Here is a 20,569-nt window from a genome sequence, read left to right as displayed (position 1 = left end):
GATCTTGCTAAACGACCATCTTCCAGATCGTCATTTACATTTCTGAGGAACAAAGAAACCTATGAGACAGAACACCACAGCAGAAATATTAAATATTAAACCTACTGCTGATGATGTTGAAATACAGGGACTACACAAGGAGAGCTACCCAAAGAGCAGGCCAAGAAAGCACCTTTTGGCTCAATTTGACTCCTTTCAAGGGCTACACCAATTGTACTAGGTCTCTCCTTGTCCAGCGTGGGACACAGTGGGCTCCTCCTCTCATTAAGCACACATCGTCCCAATTTGTTAATACAGTCTATGAGAGCCGGGGCGCCTCTCAGATCCACGGCTCATCTCTTGACCCATCTCCATGTCAGAAAACAGCAGGCTCCCCACACGTGTCTGTCCAACAGAAGCTTACAACCCATTGTGGGCAGAGGGCCTGGCATGAGCTGGCTTCCATCTTTCTCTTCCCTCCGCTCACCCACTTCCAACTCCCTTCCAATCCTCTGTTCACAAACACGCCCACCTCCTTCCTTCCTCCAGGCTGCCGCATAAGCTCTTCTCTGTGTAGATTCTTTTTTCTTCACTCAGCTCTCAATCCTGTGGGTCTCAGCTTAAGCTTTCACTGCCTCAGGAAATCTCCCAAGGACAGCCTAGGATACATACATCCCATAGAACCTATAATTTTCCTTCACAGCACTTATCTCTATGCTGAATTAAACACTTAGGGACATATTTATTTCAATAGTGTGTTCCCCCAAATGGTATGCTTTCTTTTGGGGGGGAGGGGGAGCAGCGTGGCCTCTAGCACATATCAGGTGCATGAATCAATAAAACTAAGATTCAAGGCAGAATAACAAAGGCCCAAATAAGGCAGGCAAGAGCTATGTGAGAAAGCACTGAGAGGGAATCAAGGAAAACTTCTTGGAGCAGGATTCCCAGGACCTGGGAGGACAAATAAGGCTTTCCACCGGAAGAGCACAGGAAAATGGAAACACTGACTGCCAGCACCTGAAATTGAGGAAAGAAGTACATACAAAGGAGAGAAGTGCAGAAGTCCGCTGCAAATTCAAAACAGAATTAAGAACACAGAATACGCAAAAAGGCAGCTTGGGTTACTCATGGACTCAAGAGGCTTTTGTTTTTACTCTGCAGGTAATGCGGAGTCTTCAAAAGTCTGAGAAAGACAGTGAGAGTAAGGGCGCTGTGTTTTGAATTCATGATTTCCAAAGCTACTGTTGGTATGTGGTGAGTTAACTATAATTAAAGTTCTCTTTAGGGCAATGTTCTCAGTGATTGGAATCTTTGCAGCCACTGAAGTTTTCTCGCCTGTCTAATGACAGCACATTACCTCTCCATCCTTGCCACCGGGATGCAGTTCTGCTGCTGCCAAGCTGGCGATGGCATTCATGGCGGGCTGCACATCCCCTATGGCGGCGCCCAGGATGTCAGACACCAGCACACATGCGGACTTATCAAGCATCACCTCTTGGGCATGTCCTTGCAGGTAGCTTAACAAAGCTGGAGAAATGGATTCTAAGAGCTCTCGTCGGCGGATCTCTGTATCTTTCTTACTGTGGGAACATGTTGAATGAAGAATTAAAGTAAGATAAATGGCAAAGGAAATATAGGGACTTTATTATCACAGAAAATTCTTAGGGCTTACAACAGTTTGTGTCACACTCTATTGCATTTATCTAATAGTTTCTGTTGTGTATATAGATAAACAATTTGAGGGCGGAGTATCTGTCTTTCAGCTTTGTGTCCCCAGGATCTAAACAGTGCCTGGCACAGAACCTGCACTTAATAAGTGAAGCTTGCCTTATGTAACACACACAAAAAAACAAAACAAATCAAACAAACAAAAAATCCCGAACAAAACACACCACCACCACCAAAATAGAAATATCTTAAAGACAACATATGTATAGACCACTTTATGGATTCTACTCTCTAGAGTACTTGCTTAAGTGGTACCAGTTGCTTTAAACATAAAGCAAAACCAAGACCAACCACATACATTGAGCACCTACTATGTGCCAGGCCTCAGAGGTGTTCTTCTGGCATGATGCTTTTATTTCATTTTTAAGATAAAAATTTTAAGACTCTGCCAAAACTAGAGGCTTAAAAATGGAATGTACCTTTTGAGTTTCAGAGAGGGAGGGAGCATGAGAGGAGTACATGTGTGAGTGGATTTCTGGAAGCATGTGCCACTCAAAATGAATAAACAATCAGAGCAGAGGAATAAAGGGCTCAAGCCATTCTACTGACCCGTACCTGTGTGCATTACCATCTCCTTTCTGCAGAACTTCAATGATCTCTCGGACAGTGTGTGCAGGATCTCTGGGGCTTAGTAAATACAACAGGACCTTCCTTCCATATTTGTCATTTACTATGTTAGGCAAGGAATTAATAATTTCCTGTAAAATTAGAGAAATGAAAAGTGAACCTTATACGCTTAAAATAAACTATACTTGGAATCTGAACAATAAAGGATACATAACTATTTTCCCCAATGTACTGAATCAAAAAACGTGAAGCTAGTTCTGAAATCGGTCTCATTAAAGCATGAAGAGATTTGCACTTGAAACACAGAACTGCCTCTCTACTGGGACTAGCATTACTGAACGATCCATTTATATTTAACCGACCAAGCTCAAGGACTTAAAAAAATATTTAGAGGAGTTATCTTCATTCACTGTAGCCAATATTTCTTAGACTGCTATTACTAGGGACATTGCTTGCTGGGGCCAGTGAGCAGATACAGTTAATTTGCAGCTGCACTTAAATGTAGCATCAGCATTGATGAAGACCACTCTTATTAGAATTTCCCCACTGAGATGTATGCGAAGGGAGATAAAGAAACTCTGTTAAATACAACAAGTGGATAAAGGCTTTTAAAGTTAGGTTACTTATTCATGGCAAACGAGGGCTGTTTAAGTACTGCACTGGAAACAAAACAGAGGGGGAAGGGAAATAAATGCAGAAAGACTCCATGGAGCAGTTACAAATAATTGCATTCTATGACGTTTCCAATCAACTTACCAAGAACAGTAACCTCCTTTTCTAGTTGTCTGCATTTAAGGAACAAAGGCAATGTCATCCCCACCCCCTAAGCTCCTGTTTCGATTTGGTGATGTTTGCAAAAACAGAAAAGTCACTGTTTAAAAGTTCCTTTATTCTTAATAGAAAATACACAACAGAAAAATCATTCATTTTTCCCTGTCTACTATTCCCATTTTTATAACAAACCTAATAAATATTCAAAGCCATGTGTATTTAAACACAGAGATTTTTTTACAACTGGCTGGGGCCTGAGAAAGAATTCAGTCCAACCACCCAGGTTTACAGATGAGGAACCCAGAAATGGGAGAGGTGATCTGCAGGAGGACATGAGGGTGTCAGTGACAGGGCTCTGACTCCTGGACTCAAACTCCAGTCTCCTTCAAAGAAAACATACAGCCCCTCTTTTAATGAAAGAAATTCTCAGCAAGATGATATACTCAGATTTGCTATTCTCTTAAGTGCTTCCTGATACAACGAGATTAGTAATTTTAACACACACACACACACACACACACAAGCTAAAAAAAAACAGGTGCACTAGATCTAACCACCTCAAAATGAATGGGTTTCAACCACCCGAGAAAAATGAACATAAAATTTCCATAATATAGCAGAAGACAGAAAAAAAATTGTACCAAACTTATTACAGGGATAGGAGCTCTTCGCCATTTCAAGGTAAACGTGCCCCAAAGCAGATTCAGTATGTGCTTTTTTTATAAAGAAGCATTTAGCATCACAAATATGGGCTACCTTTAGTGCGGCTTTTTCTATTTGTTTCACTGACGCATACCTTAATTTGTTGAAAGAAGAGTGAGAATGATATATAGCTTAGGCCAATTTCTACAGTCATTAAAAAACCTCCACAACTTTGCTGTCCTCAAAATACTCTCTGGGTTTTAAAACACTTGCTTTTCTGTGGGATTAAAAAAAAAAAAAAAGCAGGGCTGGAGGAACAGTATACAGTGAACAATAAATGGCTGCTATTTATTTTTAATTAACTTCCCCCCCCCAGTACAAGGAAGAAATGGGGTGGCGTGAAGCCAGCAATGTATTCCTCAGTATACCTGACTTCCTCTGTGAGTTCTACACTTAAGGACTAGTGCGATGCATCTGGCTTGGGCAGAAATAGTTTCACCTTAACACCAGATACACACGAAATCCAAAATCCATAAAAAAGTACTACTCAAGGACTAGTTCTCAAATTCATTGAGCTTTTACTGCCTTTCAGTTTGTAACTAAGGAATTTAGAATCTAAATTTATCTTGGTCTAAGGTTCTTAAAAAGAGTACAATGTTTATAAACTAATGATGGTATGAAACTAAGAACTGTCTACTTAAAAATGTGCTATCATTTAATTCTGCCTCAACTCACCCAGCTTCCTGTTCTATCAAAAAAAATTCATCTTAGAAATAATAAAAGGAAACTATGAGTAATTCCATAGTGTAGAGTACTAACTCATTTCTCTTTAACCTGGTTTACACACAAAGAGGAAATGTCTAGATGACTACCTGGAGAACATGAGTGTCGTAACAAGTAGAGACAGAAAAGAGGCAGGTACAGCACAGCTGATTTTGTGCTGCATTTGGTCTTTGGGTTTAAGCTGGGTAGCCTTTGGCAAGTCCTTTAATAGCTCCACATACCCATCCCTTTATGTGTAAAAGGAAATGATACACCTGCCTGACCTATGAGCCACTACCAGGAGAAAATCAGAAAATTCACATTGCAAGGAGTCCTTGTTGTGACTCAGTGGGTTAAGAACCTAATATGGTGTCCAGGAGGATGCACGTTCGATCCCTGGCTTCCCCCAGTGGGTTAAGGATTCAGCACTGCTGCAAGCTATGCTGTAGGTAGATAGCAGCTGTGGCTCAGACCCAGCATTGCTGTGGCTGTGGCGTAGGCCAGCAACTGTAGTCTGTTTTGAACCCTAGGCCCGTAGCTGAGGAACTTCCATACGTAGCAGGTATGGCTGTTTTTTTTTTTTTTAAAAAAAAGAAAAGAAAAAACGCACATTGCAAAGTGACATAAAGTAATGATTTTCATACGAAAAACACTTCTCAATATACAGCATCTTTAGGTATGGAGAGTAAATGAAGCTGATGGAGTCAAGAGTTGGACATCCTTGAAAGAGGGAGAACCCCAACAATGAAGGTTCAAATGGAAACGTTTTCTTTTTTTTTTTTTTTTTTTTTTTTTTTTGTTGTTGTTGTTGTTGCTATCTCTTGGGCCGCTCCCGCGGCATATGGAGGTTCCCAGGCTAGGGGTCTAATCGGAGCTGTAGCCACCGGCCTACGCCAGAGCCACAGCAACGCAGGATCCGAGCCGTGTCTGCAACCTACACCACAGCTCACGGCAACGCCGGATCATTAACCCACTGAGCAAGGGCAGGGACCGAACCCGCAACCTCATGGTTCCTAGTCGGATTCGTTAACCACTGCACCACGACGGGAACTCCGGAAACGTTTTCAATTTACTTTCCTTCTTATAAGGATTAGAGAAAATCACAACAAGAGCCATCTGCTGTAATTTCTTCCTCTTAGGCTTTACTCTAAAGCAGGTATGTAAACAGAGGAAGAAAAGTGCAGGAAGAACAGAAGACCTTCCTTGTGAAGACATGTGTGGACATTCTGACCTTGTGTTGAACCCTTGTCAGATTCTTTGGCATTCTTATTTTTACTAAAAGGAAAGGAAAGAATCAGAGGTGCACACCGGAAGTGGGGTGAGAGACCAAATGCATTTTCAGGGGAAGAAAATCAACAGAACACAACATACATCACTGAGAAACACGCCCATCCATGGAGCACAGACCTTTATGTGGGGTGTGTGGGATCAGAAAGAAATGCGGGCTGGCCTTAACTTTAGAGCTCAAATCGAGTAGAGGGAAGAGAAACTTAACAAAAAGTTCAAAATAAAAATGAGAGATTTAGTGAATAAAAAAAGTGTAAAAAGGTAAAACCACTGGCAGCGACTGCAGCTCTTCTTAGTGCTTTGTTTTAAATATATTTGGTGATTTTATCCAAAAGTCCAACATTTTGGCTCACTCAAAAAACTGGGAGGTGGTTATTATTAAACATACAGAGTTCTGGTTTTGCAGGATGAAAAAGTTCTGAAGACTGGCAGACTGGCTGCACAACAATGTGAATATATTTAGTGCTAACTACTAAACTGCATCCTTAGAAATGGTTAAGACAGTAAATTTTGTTTTTTGGAGCCGCACCTGATGCACATGGAAGTTCCCAGGTTAAATTGGAGCTGTAGCCGCCCACATACAACACAGCTACAGCAAAGCAAGATCTGAGCAGCGTCTGTGACCTACACCACAGCTCACAGCAATGCCAGACCCTTAACCTACTGAGCAAGACCAGGGATGGAACCCAAGTCCTCGTGGATCCTAGTCAGATTCGTTTCCACTGCACCACAATGGGAAGTCCCTGTTTCCACTGCACCACAATGGGAAGTCCCTAAGATAGTAAATTTTATCACAATTAAAAAGAAAAAACAACAACTGTAAGATCTATCACCACAGGGCTCATCTTCCCAGAGGCTAGAGCCAAGGGTGGCTCCCACCTTGGACCAGACACATGCTCTCCCCAAAGCCCACCCCCGGCACCTCTCTGCCTCACTCATCTACCTACCTGGTCCGTGAATGTTTCTGAGTTTGTAAGCCCTGGGCCAGATCATAATTAACCACTAGATGAACAGACAGAAAAGATAAAAACTACAGGAGTTAAGATGGGGAGAACAGGTCTGAATGGGAGACCAGAGAACACTCTGGAGACTGAACTGAACCTTGGTGTCACAAGAAAAAAGGAGGAGTGTCTGTTAGGCTATGATTTCAACCTGACATTTCAGGAAATCCAGTTACTCTGAATAGAATGAAACACTAAGGTTTCTTGGCTATTTTTAAAAGCACTGCATAATGCAACAGGTTTTGTAGTGGCTGGGCGGGAAGCGCAGACACATGATTCTATACAAACATATGTTCAGGGTATTTGGCAACCCCTAATTCTGCTAAGTAAATGCCTTAGAGAAATGAGGAGACATATAGGAATGCTTACAGAATTACTTGCAATTGCAAAAAATAGTAAGAATCTTTAAAGTTTTAAACACTGTCAACAACCTAGGTGTCCATCAACAGAAAGATGGGAAAACCAACTATGGTACAGTCTCATAGTCTAAAAAAACGATGTGGCATAGAAAAAATGAATGATTTAGAATAGTGGTGGGCAAACCACGGTTTGCACGTCAAATCTAACCTGCAGCATGTTTCTACACATACTATGAGCTAAGATTATTTGTTTGTTTTACATTTTAAAGTGTTGTTAAAAAAACAAAAGAAAAAACAAGAATATGTGATAGAGGCCATATATGGCCTGCAAATCCTAAAATAATTACTATCTGGCCCTTTATTAAAAAAAGCTTGCCAATCCCTGATGATAAATCTCAAAAATGTAATGCCAAAAAAAAAAAAAAAGCAACTTGCAGGGGAAAACACACAAGACATCACTTATAGAGAATTTGTAAAGATGCAAAATAATAGCATAAACATCTACAATAGCAAAAGGATAAGGGCATGTGTGCAAATAATAAGTACCAATCCATCACAGTGGGTATAGGGGTAGGGGGTAAAGGACAAAAAAAAAAAAAAAAAAAAAAAAAAGCATAGAAGGAGCTTCAACTTTACCTGTATTTGTCAAGTTTTACTTCTTTTGTCAGATCAGCTGGGAGGCTGCATATTCACTGTTATTATTCTTTAGACCTTTCTATAGAGTACCTTACCAATATCACATTTTAGGATACACATCAACATTTATTCTCTCTTAAAGAGCAATTAGCCAGTGTACTTATTCCTTTTTAGGGGATCAGTGCTGTCAAAGAAGCTGCATCCTACCAACAATCCCTGGTTTGGATTTTATAAGTGTGTTTACTTTGGAAAGTAAACAGGGAAACCATGTGTATCAATTTTGAAAGGTGAGGGCTCAGCTGACCAGGCTGTGATTTCAACCTTACATTTTAGAAGTCTGATAACTCTGTACAGGATGCTTAGCAATACTAAGCTTTCTGGGGTTATTTTTAAAAAGCACTACATACTACAACAGGTTTTGTGGTGGATGGGTGGGGAAAAATGCAAGAGCAAGTAGCATTCCAGAATTTTATCACTAACTGCATAGTTTAATGATACACAGACTGTTGAGCATTTGTCAGAGGCAAGACATCAGCAAATGAGGCCATTCTCAGGGAAAGCTGCCCTAAGTATGAGAAAGTCACTGGGAATGTGGGTTAAATAGTTGTGGGAATCAAACTGATAAGCACAAGGAATTAAAACTGTTTCAACAGTGACTTTAAGTGGGATAAATCTTTGGAACAAATTAATCTAGCAAACAATTGGGACAAATCCTGAAGGAAGTTTGGGTTTCTCTTAAAATCCATTTGGAACAGTTATGCAAATTTTGGTTGTCAAGAAAATATTAAACAAAAGCAAGCTTTCAATAGCCCCGTCTGTTTCCATTTTCATGAAACAACTTTATTCATTAGCCAGTCTATGGCCTCACATCTCTGTCACTGGAATGAAAAACAATCATTATTGATTGGAGTCAAAAGGGTAATAAAGTCACAAGGACCATGTCAAAACAGTCAGTCTGTGATATGAAAAGTCCTGCCAACTTGTTTCTTCCCACAATCCTATCCCAAAGAAAGTCACCACAATCTTAAAATAGTCAAGGGGAAAGCTAGAAAATGACAGCAAGGGCATGAGAAATTCACACACACTGGGACCAACAGCTGGCACCTAAGAAAAACACATCTCCTACCCTCTACTAGCTGGGACATTTTCTCTACACTCTATGATTCTCCCTGCAGATGTGTGGAAGTAATTTTTGACACCAAGATTTCCACAAGGGTCCTGTCCATGTGCTTCACCTTTCAGATGAATAAACTCTGTCTATACAGATTACGTAGTTTTTAAAATATTTCCAGGTTTGGTCACTGCTACCAATGTTGCAATTTCTTACCTCTACCCCCGAAATCTCTATCACATACCCAACACCACTTGCACACATAAAGAAAGGAAAAATTAAAGATCACAGAATTGGAAGTAGGAAAAAGGGGTAGTCATTGAAGAATGAAGTAAATTATTTTTCAATGTAGTTTTAAACTTTGGAGTACTTTTTCTAAGAGAACAGCTTCATTTTTCTGAAGGCAAATTTAGGGTTAAGTAAACTGCATTCAATTATTACACTTTATGGTTTTTATACCAGGCTAAAAATCTGAAATGCAAAAAGGAAGCTAGCATTTTAATTTGACTACAAATTTTTAATCTAACTCTATACAAGCTTTCATGAAAGCCCTAATAAGTATCACAATTGAATTTCAGTTTTTCTTTTCTAGTTCAATTCGAAACAGGTGTGTTGATAAGGTGGCAGAGGTATATTCTCCAAAGTGGGAGAGAAAAAGGTCAGGGATATCTTTTGCCTGGATGGTATGCGTTCTTAAGTAATTGAAGAATTACTATGTAAATAAACTTCCAATCAAATCTAAACACTGCATTGCTAATTTTTCATTTACTATGTCACATGGTCTAATAAGTACTCTTATCCTAATTCTAACCAGTCTTTTACACATTTAAAGCAATATTAATTATTAATATCAAATCAGAAGATTATGGTTTATACAGGAATAAAGCAACTTCCCAAAAAAGGCCTAATTAAGGCAACTAAAAAATAACAAATACTGGCAAAAAGCACACTTCAGAATCTTTACACATCTATGTGTGAAATCAAACTTACAGACACACAAATGATACATTAATTCAAGACAACCTGAATTACTTACTGATATGATTATCTGCTTCACAAGCTTAGTATCATCAATACAGTCAAATGCCGCCAGTAAAACCAAGTGGGAGTATTGGCCCTGTAGAAATCAGAAGCCAGTAAAAGTTAAAAAAAAACACACAAATTCTCCTTTTTCTTCCACCCAGGGAGTTACTTTATAAAAGTTACCAACCCGACAACTTATCCAGCATAACACAGATGAGATGGCAAAAAGCCATTTAAAAAAATGTCCTCTCATATCAGGACCTAGTTAATTATATTGTAGGTTGAGTAAAGAAAAGACGCTTCTTTAAAATTAAAGAAAATTAAAGTGACAAGTGAAAAAAAAAGAATATAAAGCAACATGTAAAACTAAATAGAGTATTCCAATCATGAAAAAGAGAATATATAAACTTAGGTGTAATTATATATACAAAATACACACAATACACATACACAGAAAATCCTGGAAGGAAAAATACTATACTGTAAGTCATCTTTGGGTTGAAGGACTACAAACGATTTTTCATTTTCTTCTGTATATTGCCCAATTTAAGCTAATCCTATATAATTACAATAAAATACTAAAAAAAAAGAGAGTATCCTTATATACTGAATATAAAAATAAGATGAAAAAAATTACTTTAAAAAAATATAGCAGGACGAGATCATACAAACATACATTAGGACTTTCACAATGGTTATTCTTGAAATAAAATAATTATTTCTGTGATATTCCAAAGATTTTAAAGAATTCCCACTTTATATTAAAAAAAATTTTTTTCAGAGCTTGTGTCATATTCCTTTTGCATCCCAAAAGATATAAATCTTTTTTTTTATTTTGAAAGGGATCTGAGTTTTGATAACATCCAACACTCATTCAGAGCCAGATTTAATGAATATGGTAGTAGTAACAGTTTAACTAGAAACAAACTGGAGAAAAACAACAAAGGTCTAACATCTTTACTATATATAAGACCAACACTCAGCTAAAAATGAGCTAAGCACATGAATAGTCAGTTTGCAGATAAAGAGAAGTACTAATGGCTTTAAGCATATGAAATAATGCTCATTAATTAAGGTCAATAATTAAAACAATGAAATACTACTTCCCACCTACCCTATACAGAAAAGTGAAAGCTTTTGATAATATACTAATTTGGCAAAGGTTTAGGGGAAACAGACATACTTTTATGTCGCTGGTGAGAATGTAAAGTGTAAAGTATTCAACCTCTTTAAGAATAACTGACAACAATACAAATTTAAAATGCATGTACCTTCTGATCCAGCAATTCTAGTTTTAGGAAGGTTACCCACAGACATACTTTCACATATAAACAAACGATATGCCCTCAAATAGTATTTTAAATAAACTAAAAACTACCCAAGTGTCCAGTAGTAGTAACTGGTTGAATGAAATATGGAAATCATATAATTAAATATCATAGCCATTAACAAGAGTGAGGTAGACAAATGTATATACTGAAATAAGACGACCCCCTGCGAATGAAATAAAGTATTGAACACAGTGCAGATAACTATATAGCCACTGGTTTCTGGGGTTTTTTTTCCTTTTTTTAGGGTAGCACCTAAAAAAAAAGCATATAGAAGTTCCCAGGCTAGGGGCCACATTGGAGCCACAGCTGCCGGCCTATGCCATAGCCACAGCAATGTGAGATCCAAGCCGCATCTGCGACCTACACCACAGCTCACGGCAATGTCGGACCCTTAACCCACTGAGTGAGGCTAGGGATCGAACCAAGTCCTCCTCATGCATCCTAGTCGGGTTCGTTAACCACTGAACCTAGGAGGGAACTCCTGCTTTCTGGTTTTTTAAGTTCCACACACAGAAGCATGTTTAAGCACAAAATATCTCTGGGTGAAGACAGAAGCTGGAACAGAACTTAAATGAGAAATAGACAATTCTACAATTACAGCAGAAGGTTTTAATATACTTCCTCACCAACTGCTAGAATTAGATAATAATAAATAATAGTAAAAATATGATCTGAAAACACTATCAACCACTTGATCTAATTGACACTGATAGAGTACTACACTCTGTAACTCCACACCACACATTCTTTCCAAGAATTTTGAGAGACAACATGCTGGGCCATAAAGTAAGTCATTATAAACTTTAAAAGACTGAAATAATAGAGTATGTCAAGAAATCCCTAATATTTGGAAATTAAACATGTCTGAATAGCCTATAGACTAAAAGCCACGGTTGTACTAGTTAATCTAGCCCCTTTAGAAGCAACTCCTTGAGATAAAAAATAGAAGGCACTGAATTGTGTCATGATGCCTTCCTGGGATTAGGTTCTCAAAAACAAAAATTACTGTTGATATAGCCAAATTGTAAAATTAAAACAATCTAATTTTATTACAGAAGAGTGTCTTATACCTTTTAGAACTTTCTTTTAACATTCTATTTTCACTCATTTCTAACTTAAAATATTCAAATTAAAATGTTTATAAAAGATTTACTTAATGATGAATTACGAATTACATATTTTTATCACACCTTAAAAACAACTCACTAGAGAATCTCTTATTTGCCTTTTGTTAAAAGGCAGCTAATTGCCTTCTACGTGGTTTTATACTCTCTTCCTAGTCTTAAACTCTAGAGTATACAATCACACAGCACCAATTTTCCTGAGTTTAAGTTAACATTTATCATAACAAATATTCACTAGATGCCAGTGGTTCTTATTGGATTTTCCACAGGAAAAAGTTATTGATATCACTAATTTTAGCTCACTTTAAACTGAATTAAATGAGAATTTATAAAAATAATATACAAAATAAGTCAAAAATTGAAAACTAATGCTTACTACCACATATATTTTAGAAGTTAAATACATGGAAATACCACTGTTTAAGGCAATTAGTCCCTCAGAAAAAATACTTTTTGTATCCTCTAATTTCATCATGAAAGCTGTTAATAGCATCTCCAAAAAGATTCCAAGATTCCAAAGAACTAAAGTTAGAATTTTCTTGGACCACATTACAAATTCAATTGAAGAAAAAAAGGGCAAATTTCACTTTCTCTTATGTTTCTGGTGGTAATGAAAATTGGTAACAAGTTTTAGAAGGCAATTTACCTAGAGACTAAACATCAGGTCTTCAAAAAATATCAAATAAAAATGGGGAATTGTCAAAGTACAATGTTAAATGAAAAAAAGAAGAAATCCCATTTTGTATAAATTTAATAACAAAAATAAATGCATATGCATAAAAATAAATTCTGAATTTTTCTAATTTCTATAATAGGTAAATTAATTTTATTATTAAAAATAATTAAAACATAGTTTTATTATACTTACATTAGCTACCTTTTCAACATAAGTCTTCATTGTTTTCACAATCACTTTCCTGTCCTTAAAAAAAAAAAAAAAATTTCAATGCACATATATTTAGTTATAGATTAAGGTATTTGATTTCTTTTTTCTTTTTTTAGGGCTGCACCTGCACCATTTGGAAGTTCCCAGACTAGGTAATGAATCAGAGCTGTAGCTGCAGGGCTACACCACAGCCACAGCAAAGTGGGATCTGAGCTACATCTGCAACCTATGCCACAGCCTGCAGCAATGCCGGATCCCTAACACACTGAGTGAGGCCAGGAATCGAGCCTGCATCTTCACGGAGACCATGTCAGGTCCTTAACCCACTGAGCCACAAGAATTCCACATACTTTTCATCAATGAAAATAGTTATTCAGACAAAACAAAACAAACGCAATATCCTATAAGAAGTCTTCTCAGAACTATTATATTCTTACACTTATTTGCGACAATACATTGAGACATAGATACAGAACCACAAAATTATCTGCAGCAAGGCAACCCCAGTGAAACCACCTCCTTTTACGGTGAGTACTGAGATCTCTCTTCCAATGTCTAAACCATCCTCAAACGCATAAAAGTCTAGTATACAGATGGTATTCACATTATTTGCTGAAGAGAAATTAAATTTTCATTAATTTAAAAAATGGACAAAGTACAACTGTCTTTTAGAGGCAGAATTATACCAATCAAAGAAATGATCATTTCTATTAAACTTCTGTAATTAATACAGATCTTTACCTTTTGCCTCAAAGTACTTAAGACAACACACACCCAAGGAAATGGGTGGTTGTTCATTACCTTCTCCTTCCTCTCTCTCCCCCGCAATAAGATCATTAAACGAGAAATCAAAGAGTTTGTCATGTACAAAAACTTCTATAAACTTAAGCCTGACATAAATACTGTGTTTACTTGCTTGACAGACGCCTTCCCATACAATGACAACTCAAGGTTTACACACTTTAAGAAAACTCTAGGAAAAAAGAAACACAAGGTAAAAAGAGGAGCAAATGTCTGTGAGGCCTTGACGTGCACACAGACGATGCTGTAAAGATGATAATGTTGTGCAAAGAGGATGTTGTACACAAACGCGCAAAACCCAAAGAGACTGAAAGTTCAGGCAAGTCAAGACCTGACTGGCACTCACCTTGGGTGTGCCATGCCACAGGCAGTGCATGGCCACTCTGGCACCATCGTGTGTGTGTGCCAGGTATATCACTGCTTCTCGGATAGCTTCAATCATTTCCTGTGGAATAAACATGCACAAGCTTTGGTTACTGTTTCTTCCTGCTTCTGCAAAATCTGTCTACTAAGGAGCAGTTATGCACAGAGAATGAAAGGCAGAACTTATTGGTAGAAAATAACTTAATTTTTAATTGTGTAAACAGGCACACAGACATCTGACTTCTTTCTAGAAACATTCTTTTTTTTTTTGCTTTTCAGGGCTGCACTGTGGCATATGGAGGTTCCCAGGCTAGGGGTCAAATTGGAGCTACAGCTGCTGGCCTATGCCACAGCCACAGCAATGTGGGATCCAAGCCATGTCTGTGACCTACACCATAGCTCATGACAATGCCCATTCTTAATCTACTAAGCGAGGCCAGGGATCGAACCCACATCCTCATGGATCCTAAATTGGGTGAGCCACAAAGGGAACTCTCTCTAGAAACATTCTTTTCCACCAAGAGCAACAAGTACTGCTGGCAGGCAACTTCTATTAAGATACTCGAGTTTTACCAATGTCTATTCAAAAAAGTATTTACACTGGAACCAACCTAAATGAACGTCAACAGGTAAATGGATTAAGAACTTGTGGTACATATATACAATGGGATATTAGACAAAAAAAAAAAGAGAACTAAGTAATGCCATTTGCAGCAAAATGGATATAACTAGAGATTATCAAATTAAGTGATGTAAATTAGACAGAGAGAGACATATACCACGTGGTATCACTTATATATGGAAACTAAATATGGCACAAATGTACCTACCAACGACACAGAGACAGACCCACAGACTTGTGGTTGCTAAAGAGGAGAGGGGAGAGAAAAGGAAGGACTGGGAGTTCGGGGTTAGTAGATGCAAACTATTACATTTAGAATGGATAAGCAATGAGATCCCTGTATAGCATAGGGAACTATATCCAATCTCTTAAGATAAACCATAATGGAAAGGAATATATAAAAAAGAATGTATGTATGTATAACTAAGTCACTTTGCTATACAGCAGAAATTAGCATAACATTGTAAGTCAACAATACTTCAATAAAATAAAAAATGTTTATTAATAACAAACAGTTAATAACAAAACAAAGTAAGTACAGTTGTTGAGTGCAATTTGAACTGGGTGGGTCTACTTACACTTGGGATTTTTTCAGTAAATATGTACTATAGCACCACACGATTTGTAGTTGAGTAAATCTGCAGTCAGAACTGCTAATAGGGAGGGCTGATAATACACAGATTTTTGACTAGAGGGGATAGAGGCATTGTTCAAGAGTCAACTGTAAATGTGTAGAATATTTTAAATGATTTTTCAAGAGGTGGCTGTGGTAAGAAGAGAGTTTTTAATTAAAACAAAGATAAAAGTAAATAAAATGTTCTTCCCTAAAAGTCATATACAAAACAAGCAGGAAAACCAAAACATTAATTTTCGCTGAAAAAGTTTTTCTTTTTTAGTTTATCACTAGGTTACCTTTGGAAATCATATTAATAATTTGCCATAAAGACACTTAAATAACACTTTTCTAAGAAAAATTCATCTCTATTAACATTTAGATTAGGCCTTCACTTTTTAATGATTTTTTTTTTGGGGGGGAAACTCAATCATTAATTTATTATGAGATAATTTTAGCTTAATTTTAATCTTTATTTTCAACATATATGATTTCATAATTATATTTGGAAGTCTAGCATATAGGACACAAATGAGTTCTGCCTGCCAATACCGATAGGACCAGTTCAGTACATACCCAATTATGAAATTTATATTAAATAAATACACAGGCTCCCACCAGGAAGGAAAAAGGTGTGCCTATTTTTATCCATAAGAAACAAGCAATCTCACCCTTAACTGTCTTACAATCTTTTCCCAGGATGAATCTCAAGAACACAGCTTTCAGCTTACATACCTAAATTTACGAATCACTTCAAAGCTATCCAGTCAGAGAGTTACACATATGTTCTAATTATGCTTATCTCCAAAGTTTTTTGTTTTTTTTTTTTAAAGTCTCTTTTGAAAATGCTCCCAAGGGCCAGAAAGATTTGTCTGATTACTTTATATTCACACTAAGTTCCCAATGATTTTTGCTATTACTAAAATAGATTCAACACTGAAAAGACAAAGACTTTACACTACAGAATATATTCAAGTGATCATTTTCTCTGTTCTGAAAATCAAGTCCTGCCTCAGTAAATCTAGACCTGTGAGATACCTTGCTCTGCAAGAACAGGAGGTAAATAAATGTTCCAAAGAGAAGCAGCAGCTGCTGTGGTCACTGAACCACAAGCTTAGGTAGGTGGGTACTCTTGGAAAACAATTTTGCATGTCAATTTTGAAAGGGTAAAAACTCCTATAAATGTTTAACCTGTCCTATTTGCTAAAAAGATGTGGGTCTCATGATTTGGTTATTGCTTATGATTAGAATGAGAACAAATGGACAAGGAGTTCACAGACTGATGAGGCAAGCACAATTCAGAGGACTAAATGCATTCTCATCTATATTCCCATCACTGACTTAAAGTGCAGTGCAATTTACCTTCACTTTGATATAAGGTCCAGTTTTTCATGGGCCATTTAGTTTTACCTAAGTGTCCTCCTCTAACCCTTTTTTCTTTTTTTGGTCTTTTTACCATTTCTTGGGCTGCTCCCGCAGCATATGGAGGTTCCCAGGCTAGGGGGTCTAATCAGAGCTGCTGCAGCCTACGCCAGAGCCACAGCAATGCAGGATCCAAGCCCGAGTCTGCAACCTACACCACAGCTCATGGCAACGCCGGATCCTTAACCCACTGAGCATAGGCCAGGATCGAACCCAAAACCTCATGGTTCCTGGTCGGATTCGTTAACTACCAAGCCACAACGGGAACTCCTTCTCCCCTAACCTTTAAATGCCAATATTTTTTTTTTTTTTTGTATCAACACAGGTGAATTTCAAACTCCCTGAACACTGAATATTCTTCTATGTGTTAGTTCATTCTCTGATTAAGTTAAGCTAGAGAATGGATTACAATTAAAATACAGAAATTCGGACTTCCCATGTGGTTTGCAGCATAACTACTTGGCATTGCTTCTACAGTGGCTGTGGCTCAACCCCTGGCTCAGTAACTTCCATATGCTGCAGGAAAATAAATAAATAAATAAATAAATAAATAAAATACAGAAATTCAATGAAATTGATAAAACTATGGTCAATTCTATTGTCTTCCGGCAAAAATCTAGACAGAATTAGCAGACTTTTAAAAGGAAGTTTAGCACATTATCTATTCTAAATTAGAAAATAATTCTTTAAAATTTTCAAAAGCCAACATACATCAAAGTAGTATTTCACATTTTCAAACAGCTCTCCTATGATTCAGTTTAAAAACTCAAACCAAGAACTTACTGATCTCAGTTTTGGGGGTGCATGAGTAAAAAAGTCCAGGAATACTTTATGTACCAGTGAGTGCTTAATCACAGCTTCTCTGAAAACCAAAAGAACAGAAAATATGTCAGATATGGCACTACAATAATATGGAGATAGGCAATCTTAGTTGTCCAAAAATAATCAAAACAAGTGAAATAGTTTTAGCAAATGTAATCTGTCACAAGAAAGATCATATCTTAAGCAATACTGAGACTTAAAAAAAAGCCCTTTAACTATAAAAATATTTAATGCCATCTACAACCAAGACCAGGGTACAAATTTCTAGTATCTAATCTGCAAATATGAAATTATTTAAAATACACTGTACTTTCCACAGAAATTGACAGAACATTGTAAATCAACTGTAATAATTTTTTTTTTAAATACACTCTACTTTCTTAAATAAGGACAGCTATATTCTTTTACCCAACAATGGACACATTATTAGAAATACGCATGTAGACTATTTTTTAATGGCTATTTTCTTTCTATCAAGCCTCCTTTAAAATACATCAGTTTCACAATATAATTTTAGCAGATTCTGACATGAACAGATCAAAATCGTATCAGCAACTGCAGCACATCGAATTGGGGAAACACCAAATTGACCCAAGCCCCCTAGTGTGTCACTTGGTGAATTCAGGTCTATAAGTGGAGGCTGATGATCAGGCAAACTTCAAGTTACATGAGGTATTCAAGTAGATGACAAAAGCATGCTGTTTTTAATGGCAAAGCACTGTTCTGAGTGTTTTGGAAAACTATTAACCCACTTAGTCTTCACAAAACTCTAAGAAATATGTATTGTTATTATTATCCCAATTTTATAGATATGGAAACTGAGGCGAGAGGAGAGGTTAAGCTGCCCAACGTCACTCAGTCAGTAGCTTAGGGAGGCACCAGGATTCACACCCAGGATGCCTGGTCCCAGAGGCTATACCCTAACAACCCATATTGACTTTGGTTCAATTCACATTCCAATTTAAATAAGAGACTACACTGGGGAAACTACCCATCTTTTCAATGCAAAGCCTATATAAAACTGTCCTCCTTCAAATGCCATTTGTTAAGAAAAAAACAAAAACAGCTTTCTTACTTTTGGGCCATTGGAGTTAAAATCTGTTTCATTTCATCCATGATAAGCTCTAGTTTTTCTGGCTGTACCTCTAATACTTTGTCCAGAGTTGGGCAATCTGCTGACTGCAACAGAAGAAAAATCAAACCTCTTTAAGTTTAATCAAGTTTCTCCAACTTCAGAACAAAGAAAATCAATTACAGTCATTTTACATAAACTTAAAATAACTCTAATTTTCCATATTTACACAGCAAAAGTTCTGTTGTAGATACACTCAGAATAATTCTTGATTATCTAATTCTCATTCTATACACCCACCAATGTACAGAGCCAAGCTAAATAACCAACCAACTCAACCAACTAGTACATATTTGCTAGGCACCTAGCATGTGGCTAATCATAAGATCAAGTAGTCAGTTAACAAATTCTTGCCACCACGTGTTTGGTAATTAACTGTATATTCCTACAGTGACAATTACAAAAGAAACAGAGCACTAAGTTCAAACCAGGAGCTAAATCTGACTAGCAGAGGGAACCCAGGAATCAATCCATCTACCATGAGATAAATTTGTGTATTTGTGTCCTAAACTCTGAAACAGACTCTTTAACTGTCCTAGTCTCATTACTAGTCTTGTACTAAATCCGAGGTTGGGTCTCTCTACTCTTCTTCTTCTATGCATACAGCCTGGAGAAGGATAATCCACAAACATGAGGCAACAAGGGAGAAGGCAGCAACAGGGAGCTCGATGCCCTTCAATCAGAGCTGGCTACGGTATGCTTGTAAAGCTTCACTGACTATTAAGAAGTTTTTTTTTTTTTTGGTCTCTCTGACTGTAGAATAAGCATTACACAGAGGACTTGCTTGGGAAGGAGTAACAAAAGTATTTTAATTTATAGGGGATTTAAATATCATGCCCTGTGAGAAAAATGTAAGTATGATCAGTTGCTCATTATACCAGAGACAAAATAATCCAAGAGAATAAAGCATATGAGAGAGTCTCTTAAAGGACCAGCCGAAGTAAAAATACATTCTGAAAACACGGCACTGGGAGGTTAAGGACTAGAACACAGAAAAAGTGAAAACTCTAGGAAAACGTCTTGAAGCGTCACCTTGTAAAGCTGAAATGTGTTCCCATAGAGCTCTTCCGTCAGCATGTTCCTTTGCTCCAAGATGGCCTTGTCATTGTAGGCGTACTCCACGATGGCTGAGGCTTCTGCGTGTCGCAGCATCTTCCTTACATGGCCCTTAAAACTTCTCATTATCTCTGCAATCTGTGCTTTATTCCTAAAGCCAACATGACCAGGGGAAAAGACAAGGGACAGAAGGAGAAAGCTGAGTGGCAACAAAACTTAATACATTTCTGAAATGAGCTCATCATTTTGTGTGTGTGTGTGGGGGGGAGGGGGTGCCTATCTACTACAGAGAAATGCTATGAGAAGGAATAATTGCCTTGTATTTCTACCTCAAGCTTTCTGAATGACTCAGGGTGCCAGCCTGCCTTACTTTGAAATCTGGCTCTGCTTACAGCTGGAAGACCCTGGGAAAGTTATTTAACAACTCTGTGCCCCAGCCTCTTCAGTCATAAAATAAATAGGATGATGTGAGGATAAATGAGTTAAGAGGCACTGAGAGCTATAACCAGTACATAGTAAGTGCTCAATAAA

At 37.5% G+C, this 20,569-nt stretch overlaps 1 protein-coding gene across 4 annotated transcripts in view; it reads right to left on the bottom strand.

Moving 5' to 3' along the window:
* PUM3 (pumilio RNA binding family member 3) overlaps positions 1-20,569 on the bottom strand; it is a 44,890-nt gene that overhangs the window by 8,154 nt on the left and 16,167 nt on the right. For all 4 annotated transcript variants that reach the window (XR_014841701.1, XM_085018917.1, XM_085018924.1 and 1 more), the window contains exons 8-15: positions 20,015-20,189; positions 18,926-19,029; positions 17,812-17,890; positions 14,355-14,453; positions 13,190-13,243; positions 9,880-9,960; positions 2,263-2,405; positions 1,337-1,559 (exon numbers count right to left, since the gene is read on the bottom strand). Coding sequence is in view for 3 of the 4 variants with exons in the window: in XM_085018917.1 (XP_084875043.1) it covers positions 1,337-1,559; positions 2,263-2,405; positions 9,880-9,960; positions 13,190-13,243; positions 14,355-14,453; positions 17,812-17,890; positions 18,926-19,029; positions 20,015-20,189 (958 nt within the window). In the remaining variant the exon portion in view is untranslated. The remainder of the gene's footprint in view (positions 1-1,336; positions 1,560-2,262; positions 2,406-9,879; positions 9,961-13,189; positions 13,244-14,354; positions 14,454-17,811; positions 17,891-18,925; positions 19,030-20,014; positions 20,190-20,569) is intronic.

The sequence above is a fragment of the Sus scrofa genome, chromosome 1, assembly GCF_054392235.1.
Source record: "Sus scrofa isolate SSC_HxYL_T2T_F1_AM1 chromosome 1, Sscrofa_HxYL_maternal_Yorkshire_Landrace_v2.0, whole genome shotgun sequence".
In the NCBI taxonomy this organism is placed as follows: domain Eukaryota; kingdom Metazoa; phylum Chordata; class Mammalia; order Artiodactyla; family Suidae; genus Sus; species Sus scrofa.
The sequence above is the reverse complement of the archived record's forward strand: the minus strand, read 5'-3'. Positions and strand labels throughout refer to the sequence as shown.